The sequence below is a fragment of the Cavia porcellus genome, unplaced genomic scaffold, assembly GCF_034190915.1.
Source record: "Cavia porcellus strain 051 isolate PalLab524CR breed Dunkin Hartley unplaced genomic scaffold, mCavPor4.1 scaffold_20, whole genome shotgun sequence".
Lineage (NCBI taxonomy): Eukaryota > Metazoa > Chordata > Mammalia > Rodentia > Caviidae > Cavia > Cavia porcellus.
In genome coordinates this window covers 1,784,825-1,804,100 of record NW_026947503.1, presented here as the reverse complement: position 1 = coordinate 1,804,100, position 19,276 = coordinate 1,784,825, and the positions used below count along the sequence as shown (strand labels likewise).

Below are 19,276 nucleotides of genomic sequence, written 5' to 3'. Positions count from 1 at the left end.
TGGTATGGTCTTAATCCATGGTATCTCTAGTGCTATTCATATTGCCACCAAACTAAAAATTTCAGGCAGTGATTAAGTTACATAAATGATATAAAAGTTAAGTTTAGTGGCCAGTGATTTGGTATTACAAATGGATAGTCAGTATGTATTTTTCTTTTGTTGGTTATATACTATAGTGCATGTGTTTAACTCTTGTCAAGTATGCAAAATAAGTATTCATAAAAAGTCTGTAATGGGATATAAGAATACTCATTTAATAATTTATTTTTGCTGAGCTTTAACTGTTCATCTAGTGTAAGTAGTCCTTTCAGTTAAAAAATTTTTTTATTAGATCTGATCCTTGTAAAACAAGTCAAATTGGCTTTCAGATTTTTCTGTAGTTTCCCAGCCTCTCTCTCTAAATGACATCAGTTATTATGAGGTTTAGTAATGTTAATTGTACTCTGGGTAAAATAATGACATTTTGTCTCTTAAGTTTTAAACATAGTATATATTTATTTAACACAAGTTGTGTCTTTTATCTTTAAAGAAAGATAATTATCTTGTTTCCAGTGTTTAATACATTCTCAGAGATCTAGATGTTGGTTTTATTTTTAGAAACACGGAATAGGATTGATTTAAGACATTGCAAGAGTCTTACCTATTATCTGAATTTTAGAAATCTAGAGCATAGTGTCAAGAGGTATAGATTAGAATCTAGCTCATCTAAATGCTTTTATATAGAAATATGTAAGTAAAAATTCAATCTTAAAACAGCATTTAGCTTTAAAATAATGTACTAAGAAGGGTCTCTGGAAATTGTTCGATATAGGACAATTTAATTTTTATTAAAGAGAATCTCTTAAATCTTAGTTCTACCTTAAGTTAATACAGTCAGTACAGACAAGTGGTTAATGGCAGGGCTTCATTTCTCTGTGACTTCCAAGTGAAGATGAAGGCCTGACTCTGGGAGGGTTGTGTCCAGACTCAGGTTGTAGAAGCTGTATTCTGGCATACTTGGGTTAGGACACCGGGCTACCCTTCCTATGCTAGCTCCTGCTCACATGCAAGAGTCTTGCTCCAGGCTCCAGTGACTCCCACCTGCATCTAACATACAGTGCAGAGGACACTCCTAGAAGAACTACCACCACAAGCTACTTCTAGAGCCACTAGAAGAGTAGATGTCTTCCCAGCTCCAATGCAGAGGCCTGGGAGTTCTGCCTAAAGAAGACCCAAACCCTAAGGACACCATCTCAGCAGCGTTACCTGCAGACTTTGGAACAAAGCCTGACATGTTAAGGGCATGATTGGAAAGACAAGAGAACACAGTAGACAGCAGTTCAAAGGGAACAGATAGCAACCCGGCCAGAATGTCTTGTTGGCAGTCCTGGAACCGGACTCATCTTCACTAGGACGCTGTACTAGGCTCCTTCTACTCAGGATCAGTTTCGAGGGGAATGGGGACTAACTCCACAAGATTCTCAGAGAAAAGCAACCCTTCAATCGTGCCAAAGCCTCAGTGGCTAAAGGGGCCTAATCACAATCTCTGATCTGGCTAAACAATGCACACTATTTGACCCAGCAGCAAACCCTACTAAGTTGAGTGTCAGCACATGATCAGAAGCTTCTGTCAGTGTGGAAGACTGAGTGCCAAAGGCTGTGGTCCTAACAGTACACAGAGAGTGCGTAGACGGCTGCTATTTTAAAAGAGTATGGACAGGAGTTTCTAAACGCTGAATTGTGAGGAATCACCAAGCCACACATAGCCAGTGAAAAAGGGTGAAACTCTGACTAGCTAAGCAAGTTTCAAATTCTGCTTGAAGTTTTTTCCTGGGAAGCCAGGCAAAAATAAAAATGGGTAGGTAGCTGAACCTGCAGGAGATAGACTTTGCAGATAAAGTTCAGTGAGGTCATTATAAAAATAAAGGACTAAAACAAATTTGCAAGTACCTTTATCCTTATATATTGGAGCTCAAGATTCATGAATCAGTTGTCATAGTTAAGTGATGAGGCAGGAGAGCTAAGGTATATGTTATCATTAAGCTCAGCTTTGTATTCCAATAGACCTAGTTAGAACAGCGTTTAGATTTGATGCTTTCTGATGGATTGTCTATCTCTTAGTCTGGAATAGACTTACAGGGTGTCAGGTGTGTTGAGCTAGCTGTAAGTGGCACTCAGTAAATACGTACATTCTTAGTTGATATTAGTAACCATCCCTGCTTTTGAGGAGAAGGAAGTTACTTTCTACTAGGCATATACACCTCCACGCATTTTTTGGAGAAGCTTACAGTGGTGCAGTTGGTAATCATTAGAGCAGAATTTGGTCTTCTGTAAATTGGAGTTTTATGTCGGGTTTCTTGCCCTAATGATCTTAGGGAAGCTTTTTCCTAAATGAGCCAGGCACCCAGGTAGTGGGTCTGTGCTTAGTCCCTTCTTTTTCCTCACTTTTCCTTGCCAGTTACCCTACTCCTGAGGTAACTCAGCTACCTTTCCCCTGGTCTGCTACTGGACTCCTTGTCCTTAGTCTTGGGTGCATATATTTTTGGCAAAAGAAGACTGTACTTGTAGAGGTGGCACCTTCCTTTCTGGGGTGGCTGAGACTGGGGTTTGTGAAGGCTTGCTGTGTTGCTGTTGTGCTCCTTCCCTCTCTGGCTGAGCGTCACAGCATCCTCCTATAAATTCCTCTCCTAGAGCCGTTCTTTCACACAGAGGTTTCACTGCTGCTTCGGGAGCAGGACGGTAGTGTGCGCCAGCTGTTACGCAGTGAGTATCACTGTAGAATTTTGAGACTGAACTGTATGATCAACCCCTTACTACACACTTCCTTCAGAACTTCTGCTCCCCTTTTATTTTGGTTTAGTTGGTTATCTGTCTTTACTTACTAGTCTGTAACCTCCTTAAGGTCAGTAGAATCCGTGGGAGCTAGATACAGTTATGCTTTTAACAGACTAGTTGCTCAGTAAAAATGGTTAACTATGGAAGAGCAGTGGTATGTAGACACCAGTCCCAAGGAAGAAGATAGCTAAGTTGTGTGACACTGTGTATCTAAAGTTCTTACTGAATGCTTCTAGATATTTCATAAAATCTTCAGGTCATTTAGTTTTTAAAATTTACTTTTGAAGATAGAAGGAAATGTGTTTTTCTTAACATGCTATCATTAGTATCCTCCAGTTTTTACTATAAAGTGTTACTTTTAACTGTTTTAAATTAATTTAACCATTAAGTGACATTATTTGAGCTTCCTTGTGAATTAAATTATCTTTTCTAGGGTTTGTATATCTAAAAAATGTAACTGTTTTGTGAGAAAATGTTTTATGAATACCAAACAATTTAGAAATGAACACAGAAGTTTAGGTCCTTTTGTGAATGGCTACTTTCCATCAGCAGTTAAGAACTTGGTAAAGCTCCTCACATGTTTTTTCCTCCTATGTTCATGTTACGAGGTCATCATAGGATGTGCTTTCCTTCCCAGTTAGGCCACACAGTGTGCTTGTCATACCGCCATACTGATAAAATTGTGTAAGAAGCTTCTACTAAATGTTTCAGAATTAATTTCTTTTATTTAATCTAATGTAATTACAGGATGATTTTTGCTGTAATTCCTTTGTCTTTCTGTATACATTTTAAAATGATTTTGTCTGTATTGCTGTCTTGCTGGATTTCTGTAGGCATTTCATTGGGCTTGTGTGTCACTCCATGCAGAATAGGCACTTCATGTATTGAATATTCAGTCCATGAATGTATTGTTTAATTTTCTTCCTGCTTATTTAGTTCTCTCAGTAATTTCGATTGGCACTCTGGATTTGTACATCAAAATTCTGTGAATTATTACTGAATTGACAGTATTTTCTGAACAGTTGTAATTTTGCTGATTTTGTACTTATACTGTCACATCATCTGAAATTGGGGACAATTCTCTTCTCCTTTCTGATCTTGTTGGCTCCTGCAGGCCAGAGCGTCCAGTACTAGGTCAAGCAACAGTACTCAGAGTAGACATCCTTGTCTCGTTTGCCGTCTTATGGGGACTTGCTCATTGTTTCACTATTGAATAAAATGTCAGTAGTAGTTTTCTTTTAGCAGATTTTTTTTTTTGTCAAGTTTAATGTTCCCTGCTTTCTGAGAATTTTCTGGAAAATGAATGGTGAAGTCTTTCTTTGGGGTGCGTGCTGAAGATTTGAACCCTGAGTTTCAATCATACTAAGCATGTGCTTTACCACTAATTTATACCTCAGACCACTAAATGGCTTTTAAATTTTACCAAATATTTTCCTACACTTATCTGGTGATGTGATTTTTGTCAGTCTGTGAATATGGTACATTATGTTCACTAAATTTTGTGTACTGAACCAGCCCTGCAGTCCTTAAACAAATCATACATGGTCATTACTTACAATTCTTTTTGCATATTTCTGTTATATATGCTACTGTTTTGCTGAGCTTTTATCTAAATTCACTATAGATTTTTGTTGTTGTTATGTTGTGTTGCTTTTTTGAGACAGGGTCTCCCTATGTACACCAGGCTGGCCTTCAACTCACTATTTAGCCCAGGCTGGCTTCAAATTTGCAGCAGTCCTTCTGCCTCAGCTTCCTGAGAGCTGGGATTATAAGCACATGCCACCATGCCTGGCTCTAGTTTTTTTGTTTTTATATTATTTTCCTCTTATTTTGGTGTATAAATAATTAATATTCTTTGTAACGCGAATTGAGAAGTACTCTTATTTTTTGGAGATTATATCATGATGTTAATTCTTCTTTAAATGTTTGATGGAGTTCTTCAGTGATAACTTTTGGCTCCGTAGATTTTTTTTTTTTTGGAATAGTGTCTGATTCTTGAAAAGAATGTGATTTCTGTTACTGTTGACTGGACAGTTCTAAACAAGATGATTAGGATCTGCTGGTGGTTAGTGGAACTGTAGTCGCTGATGTCTTGTGACTTTTTTTCTAGTCCTACTCATTGTTGAATGAATGATATCAAAGCCCCTAAGTCTAGGGTATGGATCTGCCTATTTCTCTATTCAGTTTAGTTTTTGCTTACGTGACTTACATGTGTATTCATTAGTATATGTGTGCCTTTAGGATAGCCAAGCCTTCTTGAGAAACATGTGATGCCATCATTATATAGTTGTCCATGTGTGCCTTTGTTCTATATTGTACTCCATCTGATGATAATGTAGTCATCTTACTTCTTAATTAATATTAAGACAGTCTTTTTTTTCCGTTCTACGACTTTGATGCAAATACCTCCTTTTATTTGAATTGAATGTCTCACATAGTATTGGATATCTTTTATGCAATTATCCAATCTCTGGTATTAATTCATGTACTCAAATCATTCCAATTTTAGTATATGTGCTGCCGAAGCAAGCACCATGTACTCAAATCATTTGTGTTCAATGTAATTTTTAATATATTCAAGTCTGCTCTGCTCTTCTTTTTGTACCTTCTTTTTATTGTTTTTGGCTTTTTGTGAGATTTTGAAAGTTTTTTGGAATTACATTTTGATTTATCTATAGTGTTTTTAAATTCTGGCTATTTGTATATGTATTTGTGTATTTTATCACCAATCACTGAGTTCAGTCTTCTACAGTCTGATTGAAGTAGAGAAACCATTCCTCTTTGTGTGCCTTTTTCCTTCTTTATATTTGTCTTAAATATTTCCTCTGCACTTATCAGCAAACTGTATCAGTGTCATAATTTCTGCATTAGCTGTCAAATCATTTAGAAACCTCAAGAAGGAGAATGGGTTGTGATTATATTTCTTTTTTGTGTTAGCTATTTTTCTTTTTTGATGTTCCAAGATCATTTTTTATTTCCTTTCAATAAGAATTTCCTGTAGGCTAGGTCTGCTAGAAATAAATTTCTCTTAATTTTATTGCACTGAGGATGATTTTGGCATTTTCTTTTCATTCCTGAAGGCTGTATTCACTGATCCAGAATTCTCATTTTACAGCTTTTTTTTTTTTCCCAAATTTAAAGACTGATGACTGTTGGTCTCTTATTTTATCATGAGAAATCTCCAGCTCTTCTGTTTTCTAGGTAAACTGTCATTTCTTTCTCTACTTTCAAGATTATTTTTTCCCCTCTCATTTGGAAGTCTTGGCATGTATTTCTTTAGGCTTACCTTTTTGGAGCTCAATTCAGTTTCTGCAATTTGAGAAATCCTTAGCCCTTTTATCCTGTTCCTCTAGTTCTCTATGACATAAATGTTGGTTCTCTTTATTGTTCCACAGGTTCTTAAGGATCTGTTAATTTTATTTTCATTTAATTTTTATTTATTTTGGGTAATCTTTTGTTCTATTTCATTTCTTCTCTCCTCTCTCATCTGATGTTGATCCCATTCATTGGTCATTGGGTTTTTCTTTTGGTCACTTGTTTTTTAACAAGGAAATTTCCATAGGACTATCTTTGTACCTTATGTCTCTTTGCTGAGACTTATTTTTTACATTGTTTAGCTGTGTTTATGTTTGATTATTGAAACATGTTTATCATGATTATTTTTAAGTTATTATCAGATAATTCTCAGATCTGTAGTTTTTCTGTGTGTGGTCCTGAGTTTATCATTTGTTACTCAGTTTGAAATAATTCTTCTGAGATCAGACCAGGTGTTTTCAGGGTGAAAAACTTAAACAGTTTGAAATAATTTTTGTCCCTTTTATGATGAGTGATATTTTTTTAAATTTGAACATTTTGAGTACAGTATTACAAGAGTGTAAATCTCTTAAAAATCTTTTACTTTACCAGTTTTCCCTGGCACCACTTCTTTGAGTAGGGCAAGGGCTGCTGCTTCATAGTTGACAGATTGAATTAGAAGTTCAGATTCCTCCTTTAACCTTGCAGTGTCTTTGCGTAGCATTAGGGATTCTTGACAATATGCTTCATGAGTGCAAATGTAGGCTCCTGTCTTTGTTCTTACTGAAGGGTGAGGAAGGCTGGTGTCTTCTGTGGTCATTTGCTAGAGCAGAGTACTTTACACTGGCCAGACCAACTGGCAACACCTAAGTCCACTTGACTTCACCCTTCCAAATGAGGTTACTGTCCAAAGATTTTCTGTCCAGTTAGTTTGTCCTGTTTCTTTCCTTTTGGCTATAGAGTGTCAACTTAGGACTATTTTATCCGTGCATGTTGGTGTTTATGGATACTCAGTTCTTTAATAACTGGTTTGACACATGATGAAAACTGAGAGTTCGTACCACTTGATGCCTGAGCCTTCTAATTTGGAGCCCTCCTTTCTCCTTCCAGAAAGCTCCTTTTTTTTTTTTTTTTTTTTTTTTTTTTTTTTTTTTTTTTTTTAAATGAGTAATGTTTAGTATTTTTACTGTTTATTGAGAATAGGAAACCTACATTGATGTTTTGGAGAGTCGAAGTCCCTTAAAGATTTTGTTCATTTTGCACCATTTTTCTATTGGATTTTGAGTTTTTTTCTTTGATACTGTGTCATTGTGTAATTTAGGTTGGTCTTCAAGTCATGAAGGTCTCACTTCCTCAGCCTCCCAAAGTGCTAGAATTCTAGGTGTGCACCATCATGCCTGGAATTTTTTAAAATTTTTGTTGCTGTAGAGAAGAAATTAGTTTGTGCAACATAGTATAATGAACTGTTTATATAGTCATCATCCCATCTTAATGGTGATCATAATATGACCAGTCTGTTTCATCATTCTTCCTCTTCTCCAGTGAATTATAAATCTCATTATTATGTCATTGTGTTAATATAGTCTTCATTCTTTAAAAATCAGAACCATAATGCCATTATCATACCATAAAGCATTTAATAAAATGCCTCATTATCTTGTATCTAGTCAGTTTCCAACTTTGTGCTCATCTCAGTCATTTCGTGCTATATTTGGTTTCTTCAAATCAGAAACTAAGGTCTGTCCATTGTACTTGGTATATATATATATATGTCTCTTCAGTCTGTTTTTAGCTAAACAGTTTTTTCTTTCTTTTTTACTAATTGAAGAAAGAGTCATTTGACTTACAGAATTTCCCATGTTTTATCAAGAGGCTGAGGCAGGAGTTTGAGGCCAGCCTGGGCTAAATCATGATTTCAAAGCTAGTCTGAACGGTATAGCGAGACCCTATCTCCAAAAAAAACAGAAAAGGAATTTCTAGTATTCTAGATTTGCCTGGTTGTATATCTTTGGTTTAATATATTCCTTTATTGCTTATATTTCTATTAACTGGTAGTAAGACCTAAAACTTATTCATACTCATTTTCAGTTTGTTTTTTTAAAGAATACTGCATCAGCACTGTATGTATGTGTGTATGTATTTATTTTGTACTGGCAATTGAACTCAGGAACTTGCGCTTACCAGGCAGGCATTGCACTGCTGAGCTAATATCCCTGGCAACACTATTATGTAATCCTTGTTGCTTAACTTTATTAGGTTTGTGATGTCTGGATTGATATTTCCTCATTTGGAAGGATGAAGTCAAGTGGACTTAGGTGTTGCCAGTTGGTCTGGCCAGTGTAAAGTACTTACCATTTTTCTTGTCATTGTTCACTAGATATTTAAACGTAGTTACATTTTAATTGTTATTTCTTTTGTATTTATAGCTGACATTCCATACTAACAAGATATTTTCTTTTTGGGCATAATGGTGAATGCCTATTATCCCAGCATGTTGGCAGGCTGATGCAGGGGAATTGCAAGTTCAAGCCCAGCTTAGGTGGTTTAACCCACATAGCAAAGACCCTGTTTTAAAAAAAAAAAAAAGACCAGGGAATGTAGCTCAGTGCAAAGGCCTTTGTTCAACTCCTGTAGCATACAAACAAAATAGATCTTTTCCTATCTATCTGTTCTTTGGTACTGTGAAATGTAAGGAAAAGCAAAACAAACTGTTGATACTTCCCTTTGTTTGCCCATTTTAAGAACAATATGTTAGAAAAACTAAAAATAGAATTACTATATGATGTAGAAATCCCTCAGAAGGTGTGAAATCAGTATTTTGAATGGATACTTGGGAACCTGTGTTCATTGCACTACTATTCCCAGTAGCCAAGAATCAGACTAAATGTCCATCACAGATAAATAAGTAAAGACAGTGTTGTATAATGGGGCTATATACCTGAATACTGTTCAGCATTCTAAAAGAAGAAAATGTGGTCACTTGTGGCAACACAGTGAACTTGATGCGCCTTATGCAAGTGAAATAAACCAAACACAGAGAGATGGCTTTGCATGTTCTTACACATGGAATCTAGAACAGTGAACTTACCATATGTAGAGACAGAGTGGTAGTTACCAGAGGTTTGGTGTGAAGAATGGGAATGTGTTGGTCAAGTGTACAATCTCAGATGGGAGGAAAGCATTTTTGTTTCATTTCTTTTTCGAGATTATCTATCAATCATCTATCTGTATAATAAAAGTATATTGTATAATCAGAATTGCTAAGAATGTAAATTTGAAATGGTCTCATCTTAAAATGCCAAGTATTTGAAACGATGAGTATGTTCATTAGCTTGACTTAATTATCATTTATTTTGGTTTTTTGAGACAGCATCTCTCTATGTAGTTGAGGCTGACCTCGAATTCACTGTGTAGCCCGGGTTGACCTCAAACTTGCAGTGATCCTCCTGCCTTAGTCTCTTAAGTGCTGGGATTATAACCCTATGCTACCACACCCAGCTAGTGTAAATTATTTAATTCATAACACAATTTTAAACCCCATAAATATATGCAATTATAATTTGTCAGTTTCCAGCAGTAATAACAACAAGAGAATATGTTAGCCTAGGTAGATACTTAATAAAGTCAGGACTATTTAAAAATAAATTTATGAATTCATACACTTAAATTTTTTTCAAGTTTTAGTTTTTATTAGTATGTGATTATGGTACATGTTGATCACATTCTTTGTAGGCAGTTGGTATGTATATGTAGCACATCTCAATTCTTTTTTCCTCCTTTCCTCCCACCCCATCTCTTAGTCCCCTTTCCATTTGCAAAAGATCTATCTCCCTACTTACTGCTGTCTTTTAATTTGCTTTCTGTATTTTGGGTTATATGATATTTAATCTTGTGTGTCTGATTTATTTTACTTGATACTGTGGTCTTCAGGTGCATCCATTTTCCTGCAAATGACTTAAGCTTATCCTTCTTTAAGGCAGAATAATTCTCCATTGTATATAAGTGTCACATTTTCTTTGTCTATTCATCTGTAGATGGACATATAGGCTTCTTCCACAATTTGCTATTTTAGTTGTATTCCTATAAATTTGAGTATACATTATCACTGTAATATGATTTTTTTTTTTTTAACTCAGGAAGATACCTACAAGGGAAATAACTTGGTAGATGAAGTTTCTTGTTTTAGGTTTTCTGAGGACTCTATATACTGATTTCCATACTGATTTTACTAGCTTACATTCCATCAACAATGTAGAAGGATGAACCCTTGATATTTCAGCACATCGATGCTGCACAGCACATTATTGATTTTCCTAGTCCTGTTTTTCTCCAGTAGAGACCTCTCTGTGTTTACTCTATGAACTTTAGCATCTGTCCTTCTGGCTTTCATGATTGGAAGGGTACTGTATTTGAGGCTCTGGTCTTACTTTCCTGTAGAGTTCTCAGATTCCTAAGACTTTTCTTTAGATACATACAGCTTGATTTCTTTTCTTGGAAGGAGTAATTTGGCAAAGGTATAATTCTATTTCCAATTCAAATTTAAGGTTATAGGACTAAAAACCACTTTCTGAGTCTTTTAGAGTGCCTGCATTATCTGTATGCGATTCACACATAGAGCAAGCATATTGTTATCTTGCCCCTTGTCAAAGTTAGTTTCCCTTTTATTACCAAAACAATTTCATCACTCCTAGCTGGTATATCAAGGCATTATTTTAACATCTAAAGCTTGTTATCTATTTTTTTTTTCTTAAAAGCAGAAATATTTATTGGGAGAATGAAAGCTTCTGTCTGAGAGACAGAAGAGGTCCTGAGTGAGTTGCCATTAAAGCCTTTCATATTATGTGGTCTCTGGAACCTGCTTTTGTCCCTATAGCTGGTGATTATCTAATTTATTATTTGGCTTTTTGAAGTGGGTCAGAAAACAGTTGAAAATTTTCAAGCATATTGACAAGAACTGAATGTTAGGTGTGAATAATTGCAGAAAGTTTGCACCATTGTAAGAACTCTGCAGGAAGCCAGTTGGGAATACATAGAATTGTAGAAGAAATAGGTGACTGTAAGAATGTACACATCGCTGCCCTTCCAAAAGATAGCTGGTTTTGCAGACAGAAGAATTTAGTGACTGTGTTAGTCAGCTGTCCTAATCCTGGATACCCGACACAATTTAAAGAGAGTTTTGATTTGCCTTACAGTTTCTAGGGCTTTAGTATGTGATTGCTTGATCTCAAAAATCATAGTGAAAAGGTTTAGTGAAGCAAAGTTGGGTTGTTCATGGTGGCTGGGAAGCAGAGCATGACACCATATATAGATTGCAAGGTTGTGCTCTGTGAACCACCCACAGATACCCAAAAGTGGCCTTTACTAATGTCCATGCTGCTGCCAAGCCAATCAAGATGATAATCTACCTTAACCATCACAGTGACAGTGAGCTTCTTGATATAAATAAGACATAGTGAGGGCAATGATGAAGATGTCCTGAAGGATCTGATGGCAACAAAAAGCTTCATTTTTAAAGAAACTCTTGGGTGTTTTACAACTCTGAAAGTTCCTAAATGGATGTTTTAAGCTAATTCCAGCTTTGTGGGGCACATGCCAGTGCTGAAACGTAAAAACGTTTTTCCTCCTAATTGGAGTTGTGTGAAAAGTAGTCAGCAAGAAATGTTTAAACTACTGCAGCATTTCAGAGATGCAGCAAACCACTTTTGTTCTCATGTTCCCATTGTTTTAAGTAACTATGTACTCAGTGAATCTTTGTTTTCTTCATTTCCCAGTACCTGTAAAACTGAGAGCAGAATTTCACTGTGTTTTTTTTTTTTTTTTTTTTTTTTTTTTAACAATCACGGAACAATTGTCATTTTCTCACTGATTAAGGTTATGTCTCATGGATCCAGCTTGAAAAGTCATTTTTACAGCCTCATGTTAACTGCCCTGAGAAGTGCAGCCTATGCTTTTTACTGTGCAGATACATCTGCACGACAGTTTTGTAACAGTATTAATATTACGCTAATGATACAGTAATTGAATGCTGTTTATAATTTATCTGCAGTTTTTTTCTTACAAGTTAAATTCCATCATGGTGTGTTATTATATGAAGTTCTGAGACCCTGGAATATGATTACGCAAGCACAGTTGTTGGATCTCACCAAATCCCTGCCATAGCAGAAACAAATGAAGGTGATACTACATGAGGCATTCCCAAGGCCTATGGCCATTGGAGGAGGGGCAGGAAGTGAAGTTATCATAGGGGGGCAATAGGACAGTTTATCCATCACGGATGTGTCTCAGTGCTGATTGTGATTTCACAGACATGGCATGAAGTCAGGAATCATAAGATGATATAATCAGCTGCGGACCCACATGTAGGGAGGGTAAGGTAACCCTATGAGGTTTTAATTCAGCTGAAAAATTCCTTTTGCCCAGTTGTGTTGTAGGTGTCATAATGTGATTGGGCAGTGAAGTATGCACAACTTTAGGGTGAGGCATATACAACCAAACCTGTTTTATATCCAGTAATATAAAAATACAGCACATATTATACAGTGTATAATACTTGGTGATGATAATAAGTGACTTAGTTTTGTGTTTATTATTATACTTTTTATTGTTATTTGAGGAAATACGCCTCTTACTTTAAAAGAGTTTACAATTCAACTATGCTATGTTACACTAGCATTTTGTGCATTAGTTTACTGGGTGACATGTAAGAGGCCACATCAAGTTATTGACCTTTCTCATCTAGGAAAGAAGGTATACACAATGACAGCTCTCCTAACAATACTGTTTTCAGGATGTATCATTCTCTGTAATATGTGACTCTAAGATGAAATATTAACTTACACACTTTAAATGTGAAAGTTAATCGTGTGGCCATTATACTTAAGTAATGGTGTTTATTCTTTAACTTAAAAAAAGGCATGCTTATACACTCAGAAGAGAAACTGAGCTACTATGTAGAACCAGCAACCCACAGACAGCATTAACCACAAAATGAGAGTATCAGTTATTACTGTACACCACAGAATACACACAGATGCAAGAAGACCACCTGCAGGCACAAGACCTGATAGCTTCTGTTTTCTGCATCCTTGAAAATCAGAGTTCTAAATGTAGAAGGAAGTAGATTGAACTAGCGGGGAGAACAGGTTATAAGAAATGCCATATGGTTGACTTTGGATTAGTGAGATCATTATGAACTCATTATGTACTTTATGTGTACACATAAACTTTTTTCTCTTGTTCACTGAAAAGACTTAGAAACAGTGTTTAGTCTATTAGCAATAAATGTGTTGCAAACCATATTACAAGGAAACTGTCAGTTTACTGGGTTCATGATACTAGAACTGAAGTGCTGAAATGAAGAGGCAGATCTATTGGCTAATTGTGGGTAATTTCATATTGTTTAATAACTCAATTGCATTGTGTTGAAACTTACCAATACTGCAGCTCTTCTGCTTTTCTCCTTCATTGGCATCTTATGATGATAGAGTGTCAACTCATTGTTTTGAAATACTGTAGGTGAAGAATAACAAGGAGCCAGCCTTTTCTAACAGAAGTTGTTTTATTGAGTGACCAACCCGATCGAAAGAGCAGAAGCCTCTTGAGTTTTATTCCAGCTGAAATTGAAAAAAGGAAGGATAGGCCATCAGTTTCTTTATCCTCCAGTACTGCAGCTAGTCTGGACATTGAGCCTGAGTGGCTCCAGTATTAGAGCAGAGCAGAAGCTGGACTTGGTGTCTCTGGACAGAGGAGACTGAGACCTGTGGAACATGAGCTGGGCTCTGGCACTGGTGCACAGGGGTCCATGAGTGTCCACTCACCCCAGTGCAGACTCAGCCCTTCAGCAGGTGAAATAGAAGGGGAAGGAGTGGAAAGGAGTTAGAGATTAACTGTGACTTCAAGAGACACTGAGAGTCAGCAAGACTGTATGAGTAGGTGGGTGATAAGCCCTAAAGCACAACCAGCAAGCAGAAGATTCCAGTGTGTTCCTTCAGGAGGACATGCAGTAGCTTTTCTAAGGGGTCTTGCAGTTATCCGGAGAGTTTTTGCTTTTTTAAGAATTCATAAGCTATAATAATGCTTTTATAGCTTTCTGTAACTATTTTATTCTATAGTAAAAACATTTAAGAACCCTAAACATTACTTGAATGAATTCTATCTATGATTAAGCTATGGATTTTTTATATCTTATATCCTTTTCTTTTTTAGGAATTGCTTTTTAAAAAAATTGAGTTGCTGAGTATGCTGGTTCATACACATAATCCTACATGCTCAGGAGACTGAACCAGGGGATTGCAAGTTTAAGGACAGTCTGGGCAACTTAGTGAGACTGACTGAAAATACTATTTTAAAAGGCTAGGGATGTAGTTCATTGAGATAGCACTTGACAGTCTGCATGACCCTAGGTTTAATTCTTAAAACTGATATATAGTCTATTTGTTCAGTTATGTAATGCATACATGATTTCCAGGTGAATAGTATAAAATGAGATGTAATCAGAAAGGTCTGCCTAATCTGTACCTTTTTTGTACCCTTCTTCCCTGTGCAGGTATGATGCACGTATACACATACAGGTAGGCTTCTGTGCAGGTACATCCATTTATGCACAAAGGTATGGACATACAGAGTTGTATACACAGAAAGTACAGAGATACACAGACACACATGCATGAATGGTTTCCTCTAAACACATGCGAATATGCACACAGAGTTACATCACATAAGTGAATCTGTGCACATAGACACGAATGCACATGCACACGGGTGCACATGTACACACAGATATGTACATATATGAGCAGGTAGCCACACACAGATATTTACACATACATTCTCCCTTTTAATTATATTACTCTGGGTGGTTTTTTTTTTTTTTTTTTTTTCTTTTTTTTGTCTTTTTCGTTTTTTATTGGTACCAGGGATGGAACTCACGACTGCCTGCTTGCAAGGCAGGCACTTATGCCACTGAGCTAAATCCCCAGCCCCAATTATATTATTCTGTATATAATGTTTTGCATCTTTTCTCATTTAACAGTCCTAGTGATCTTTCCTAGGTGTAGTATGTTGATGTCTTCCTTTATTTTTTGTTTTTCCTCATACGCTGTGTTTTAGCTAGCTTTCTAATTGTCCCTTACCTTGTGTTACTGTAAAAAGTGTTTCTATTATATGTCATCTTATGTTTTAGCTGTTCTGTTTTTAAGGAAGGATCTGAGAAGTGAGATGTTATAGTGTAGTCTGATGGTAAATGGGGTTTTAATTTTGATAGTTTTCCATATTTAAAATTTGATATGGTTATGAGTATCTAATAGCACTTACCTAGGTACTAATGTTTTAACTGCTTCTATTACTGAACACACAGTTTATTAGCTAGGTAATTTATACTCTTTAGGATTTTTGTATGTGTCTTATTTCATTGTGAAAATATATGTAGATTAAAGATATGTCAATTTAGTCTTTCTAAAATATCATCACAGGGGCTGGAGATTTAGCTCAGCGGCGTAAGTATCTGCCTTGCAAGCAGGCAGTCATGAGTTCAATCCCTGGTACCGATAAAAAGGAAAAAAAAAATGTATCATCATGGTTAATATTAAACCTTAATAGACAAAAACATCAAATAGGAAAAGAGCGATTAAAAAATTTAATGGCTGTTATCTTCGTACAGATTTGTTCTTTGATAGTTCAAATACTATCATCTGAAATGAAACCTTCTAAAGATTTTCGTTCTTCAGATTATTTAATCTAGATATATCATTTCTGAGTCCTAATGTATGCTAATCTGTGCTTTGACTGCACCCATGGATCAGGAATAATCTTATGTAATTTATTTCAACAGTGGTGATCTTGTTTCCTCTGCCTTCTAGGTTCGTGTTTTATTCGAACAGATCAGCTTGATGGTGAGACTGACTGGAAGTTAAAGGTGGCAGTGAGCTGCACGCAACGGCTACCAGCTCTGGGGGTGAGCACCGTGCAGACGATAGAATCCTTTTATTTTAGTGATGTCTAGGGAGAAAGGACATTTCTGTTTGTACCAGCTAACTTACATAGTACATTGAGAACTTATTTTATCATTTCCTTATTCCTAATGGAGGGTCATTAAAAATGATGCCAAAATAATTTTTGTGGTTTCTTAGCATACAACCTTCTTTAAATAGTTTGCATGTTCCTGTTGACACTTAAATTTTTCTTTTCTTTCTTTTTTTTTTTTTTTTTTTTACTTTCTCAAATAATGTTGATATTGAGTGTTTTTGGTGGGGATCATGGGAGTCCATTGTTGCTGACTGATTTGATCCCAAATGGCTAGTCAACTATTGCTTTGGAGACTGGAATTCAGACACTGATTCAGCCTTGCTATTGAAGTCAGCCTGTTAGTTGTGGCTTTTTCTCCTGAACCACAGGAAACCTCTGGGACTAGAGGAAGCAAGTATCACTGTGCCTTTTGAACCAGTCAGAGAGTCTGGCCTTAACTTTACTGAATGTTCACCTGTACTTTGGAAAAATGCATTGTGGATTAGAAGGAATAAGACCATAGCTCATTCTGTATTTCCAGTGATCTCAAAGTCTCTCTTGCAAATATAAACATATCCCAAACTGTTGTACATTTTGTTTTTAAGCACAACTATGGTTGTGTTTATTTTGTGTGAGTTTATATATTGTTCTGAATGCAAGAAGTTTTGTTCTATAGGATTTCCTGATACTCTGTGGAGAGTAGAGAATGCTTGAGACTGTTTCAGGGTGACCTTTGACCCAAGCAGTTGTTGGCTGAAAGAATTTTGATACTGTAAATTCAGTACCTTTCGTTAGCCTGGTTGTGTAAGGGTAGGTACAGCAGCATGACTTGCATATAGTTAGTGATTACTGTGGAAACAGGAACCTTCTCAATCTTCTTTTGCTGAATTTCCTGGAAAATTTGTTGACATCTGTGGGACTGAGAGATTTTTTTGCTCTTTGAGTATTTTGCTTTTGCCCATATTTTAGGTAATTTCTATATTAAAATAATTATTTTTGTATTTTGTATATTTCCAAAACCAGCGAGACCCAGATGGGAGTCTTTTATTTCTTCTTTGTCTGTTTATTTATCATCACATCACTGTAATATTTTCTTCTTTCTTAAAATTGAAAAAAACAAAGCATGGCCAAAATACATGGTAAATGCTTAAATTTTAAAAAGTGGTCACAGTGAAAGGCAGATTGCCACTAATGTCCTTCAAAATACTGTTCTTGCTTTGAACACATCCCAGGATTCTTGCCACTTTCTGAAGCAGTTCTGGGAGTTCTTGTTTGTGTCTTTAGTTGTGCTTCTTAGCTGCCTGGATGTCTTGAGTGGATTCAAAATATTTACTTCTCTTGGTCAGTTTGACTTTGATAAAGCACCTGAAGTTACATAATGTACCAGATCAGGTGAATAAAGAATAAGGTTTTATGAGTCTGCCTTTCTGTTAGCAGCATTCAGCAGGGGAAGACACCAGTGAACGAGGCTTGGCACCTGCCTTTTTCCTGCTGCTAGAGCTTCTCAAGTCTCTGGCAGGATGCATTCTTTCAAAGGGGAGAGGAAGGCTTATATTCTACTTGACTCTAATGGTAATATGTGGTCTGAAAATAGTATCTAAATCATGAAGTTGAAGACCTTGCCTGCCCTCGTGTTTGCTGTATGTGACTCCTCACAGCGCCTTTTCTTCACTCTCTCTCTCTTGTCACACACTTGGACAGTGGAGTGGCACTATGCTTGCAGGTTTTTTTTTCAACAATTAATTATGTCATCTATTATGCAATATTTTACAAGTTTTATTTAAATTTTATTAAAAATTTTTTATAAAACTTCATCTTTATACAGTATGATTTATCAGTGTTTCAAAACGATTTTAGCATGGTTACACGTTTGGCTTTATGCTTACACTATAGTATTTCCACTTAGAATTATATTTTGAGTGGTTTTTTTTTTTGTTGTTGTTGTTGTTGTTGTTGTTGTTGTTGTTGTTGTTGTTTTTGTACCAGAGATCGAACTCATGACTTTGTGCTTGCCAGTCAGGCGCTTAGGGTGCTGAGCTAAACCCCTGGCCCTCAGTGATTATGTTTTATGTAAGTTCTTTTCATATAAGATTTCTAATCTGTCTAACATGTATTTTAGGTTAAGCTATTAGTAAGAAATCAAATCTACTGGGAAGAGGGAGAGAAAGATCCCAAAGAGTTGCATTAGTACTATTCACTGAACACTTCAGAAATGAAAAATTGCCCTCAAATGCTTATATAATTATAAACTCTCAATATTATGGTGAGTGTGCCTATTTCTTCAGTACGTGTTATGAATATGTTTTCTCAGTCTGTTTCTTAGGTGCTAGCTTCATCATATCTTTTGTCATATTATGTTAAATTTTATTTCAGTTAGTATCGATATGTTTTTTTTTTATGCTTACAGGTTTCATGTTATTCTTAGAAGGCATTGTCTCACCAGTATTCGTTTATCTTTTTAACTACTCTAAGTGTCTGTCAGTAGGCGAGGTCTAAAAGTACAAGGCTGGTCATTAGCATTTATAGTATAACAACTATTGACATATTCCCAATGATTCTACAGGATATGCAGAGATCCATAGGGAAAGAAGTTCCATTGTGCCACTCATCTGCACAACCAGTTGAGTGATTTAGCGTGCTGGTAAACAGCGCCTCTTTCCTGGACTTTGATGTGTGCATAGTTACCCCTTGCTGCACTCTGAGTACCCTATATTCCATTGTTTGCTGTCTCAGCTCTTTGCTACCATCACCATATTTCCCACTGTTTTCTGTTTTTTCATGTTGTAAAATAAAGTTGTATCATTAGACTTTAGGGCATCTAGTTTATTATTCTCAAACTGTTTAGTAAAGAAAATTTTATCAGAGACATCTTATAGCCTATTAACTTTTTAATGTAAATTGTACTGATTTTTGGGTTAGTGCTACTTTTTCTGCTTTACGTACTACTCTTTGTATGTTTCATTTCTTTTTTTGGTATACATTCTCAGGTAATCTCTCGAGGTTTAAAGGAAGGGAAGGAGAAGGCAGAGAGAGAGAGAGCGAGAGAGAGAGACTGAAAGACTGACTGATCAAGAGTGCTTAGAAAACTAAAAAGTATTTTATGTGGTGTCATAGATGGGCAGTAGGCCCACTGTCTGTTGCTTGCGCCTGCAGATCCCCCCAGGAA

At 36.1% G+C, this 19,276-nt stretch overlaps 1 protein-coding gene across 6 annotated transcripts in view; it reads left to right on the top strand.

The window, feature by feature from the left end:
• Positions 1 to 19,276, top strand: part of Atp9b (ATPase phospholipid transporting 9B (putative)) — a 351,973-nt gene that overhangs the window by 99,087 nt on the left and 233,610 nt on the right. For all 6 annotated transcript variants that reach the window (XM_063231400.1, XM_003463321.5, XM_003463322.5 and 3 more), the window contains one exon: positions 15,966 to 16,060. In XM_063231400.1, the coding sequence (XP_063087470.1) occupies positions 15,966 to 16,060 (95 nt within the window). The remainder of the gene's footprint in view (positions 1 to 15,965; positions 16,061 to 19,276) is intronic.